Raw genomic sequence first — 1,921 nt, forward strand, 5'->3', positions numbered from 1 at the left:
TACGATGGCGAAATTGCACAAATTACGCTTCGAATTGATTCCGCACCCCCGCCCCCCTCCCCTACTCTCCAGACTTGGCTCCAAGCGACTATTACTTGTTCGCAGACCTAAAAAAGATGCTCGCAGGTAAGAGATTTGGCTCTAATGAGGAAATGATCGTCGAAATAAACGCCTATTTTGAGGCAAAAGATAAATCGTTTTTTAAGAAAGGTATAGAAATGTTAGAGAGGCGCTGGAGTGACTGTATCGCTCTTGATGGAAACTATGTTGAAGAATAAAATTTATTTTTACCAAAAAAAGTTATATTTTCTTTATTAGACCGGGAACTTATCAGCCCACCTATTAAATGGGAAAATATACCTTTGTCCGTTTAAGTCCGACGGCTATTGGCAGCATGGACATTCGCAAGGGCATATAATTGATGCTATCGACAAATTTAGCTCGTCTAACCGTTAGTAAAATTATTTTTGTTCTATTTAAAATTATTTTCGTTTGTAATGTGCTGCCGCTCTCGACTAGATATCTTAAGATAAATTGGGNCAAACCATGGACAGCCGATCTTTAGTGATAATTCCCTAATAGTTTGACGACGATCTGAATCCACCATCGCTCTCAGGATATTATCATATAATTTTTGAGGTCATCCCTTTCGTTCAACATCTTCGAGATTCCTATTTCCAATCTTAAACTTTTTAAACCATCTATGACATTTATTTAGTTTTAGAACTTCGCCGTAAGTGTCGTTAATTTTTTTCACTGCTTCGTTTGCCTTTAATCCTTGATCGAACAAAAATAACATACAATGACGTAAATGTCCTTCTTCTATTGTTGGCCTTGACATCTTTCCNAAATTCCTTGCCTATACACTTTTCCTATGCGATGAAGATGATCCTGAACTGCAAACCATGGACAGCCGATCTTTAGTGATAATTCCCTAATAGTTTGACGACGATCTGAATCCACCATCGCCCTCAGGATATCATTATCTAATTTTTGAGGTCGTCCCTTTCGTTCAACATCTTCGAGATTCCTATTTCCATTTTTAAACTTTTTAAACCATCTATGACACTTGTTTAGTTTTAGAACATCGCCGTAAGTGTCGTTAATTTTTTTCACTGCTTCGTTTGCTTTCAATCCTTGATCGAACAAAAATAGCATACAATGACGTAAATGTCCTTCTTCTATTGTTGACCTTGACATATCTCCTCCTTACTAGAAAAAACATTTTTCAACCAAAAAATAGAATTTACAACCAAGCTTGACCGTAGCAACAAAACTTACGTATTTACTGGACCGTGTCTCTACACAAACTGACTGTNGAAAAAATTTTGATTACTTTTCGGTTTACCTAATACATATGATATTTTTTTATATAATATATATGTATAGATACATAATTCGTTTGTATATGTGTAATTTAAATTACTATATGTAAATTAATTAATGTCTATGTGATGTTTATATAATATTATGTGTAGATACATAATTGGTCTGTATATGTATACTTATTATATGTTCTAATGAATTAATGTATGTAAATAATGTTTAAGAACGCGAGCGTGGCATGGTAGGCAGCGCACTAGTCTATCATGCTAGGAGTCCCGGGTTCAATCCCCGACAGAACCAGAGAAAAATTTTATCACACGTTCGTCGCTCCTCTTCGGTAGTCTGGCAAACCACCAAGAATATTCACATGCCACGAAAACTTCTCTCCAACTGCCGTTCGGAACCGGCGTAAAACTGTAGGTCCCATATGCATCTGTACAATCTGTGTGCGCACCACATGCATACGTAAAGAGAGAGAAGTAGGCCTAGGCCTCAAACGAGGCTGGAGTGCCAGAAAAGGAAAAGAAGAAGAAATAATGTTTAATCAAAATAGGAAATATATTAGGTGTACAACTTTGCTCTCGCCGTTTTTTTT

The 1,921-nt window shown here is 36.6% G+C and overlaps 1 protein-coding gene across 1 annotated transcript; it reads right to left on the reverse strand.

Moving 5' to 3' along the window:
- Positions 1-822: 822 nt before the first annotated feature.
- LOC106751068 (histone-lysine N-methyltransferase SETMAR-like) lies at positions 823-1,200 on the reverse strand. Its single transcript, XM_014631847.1, has one exon. It carries the CDS (start codon positions 1,198-1,200, stop codon positions 823-825), a length of 378 nt encoding a protein of 125 aa, XP_014487333.1.
- Positions 1,201-1,921: the final 721 nt, after the last annotated feature.

The sequence above is a fragment of the Dinoponera quadriceps genome, unplaced genomic scaffold, assembly GCF_001313825.1.
Source record: "Dinoponera quadriceps isolate SergipeBrazil2010 unplaced genomic scaffold, ASM131382v1 scaffold8034, whole genome shotgun sequence".
NCBI lineage: Eukaryota > Metazoa > Arthropoda > Insecta > Hymenoptera > Formicidae > Dinoponera > Dinoponera quadriceps.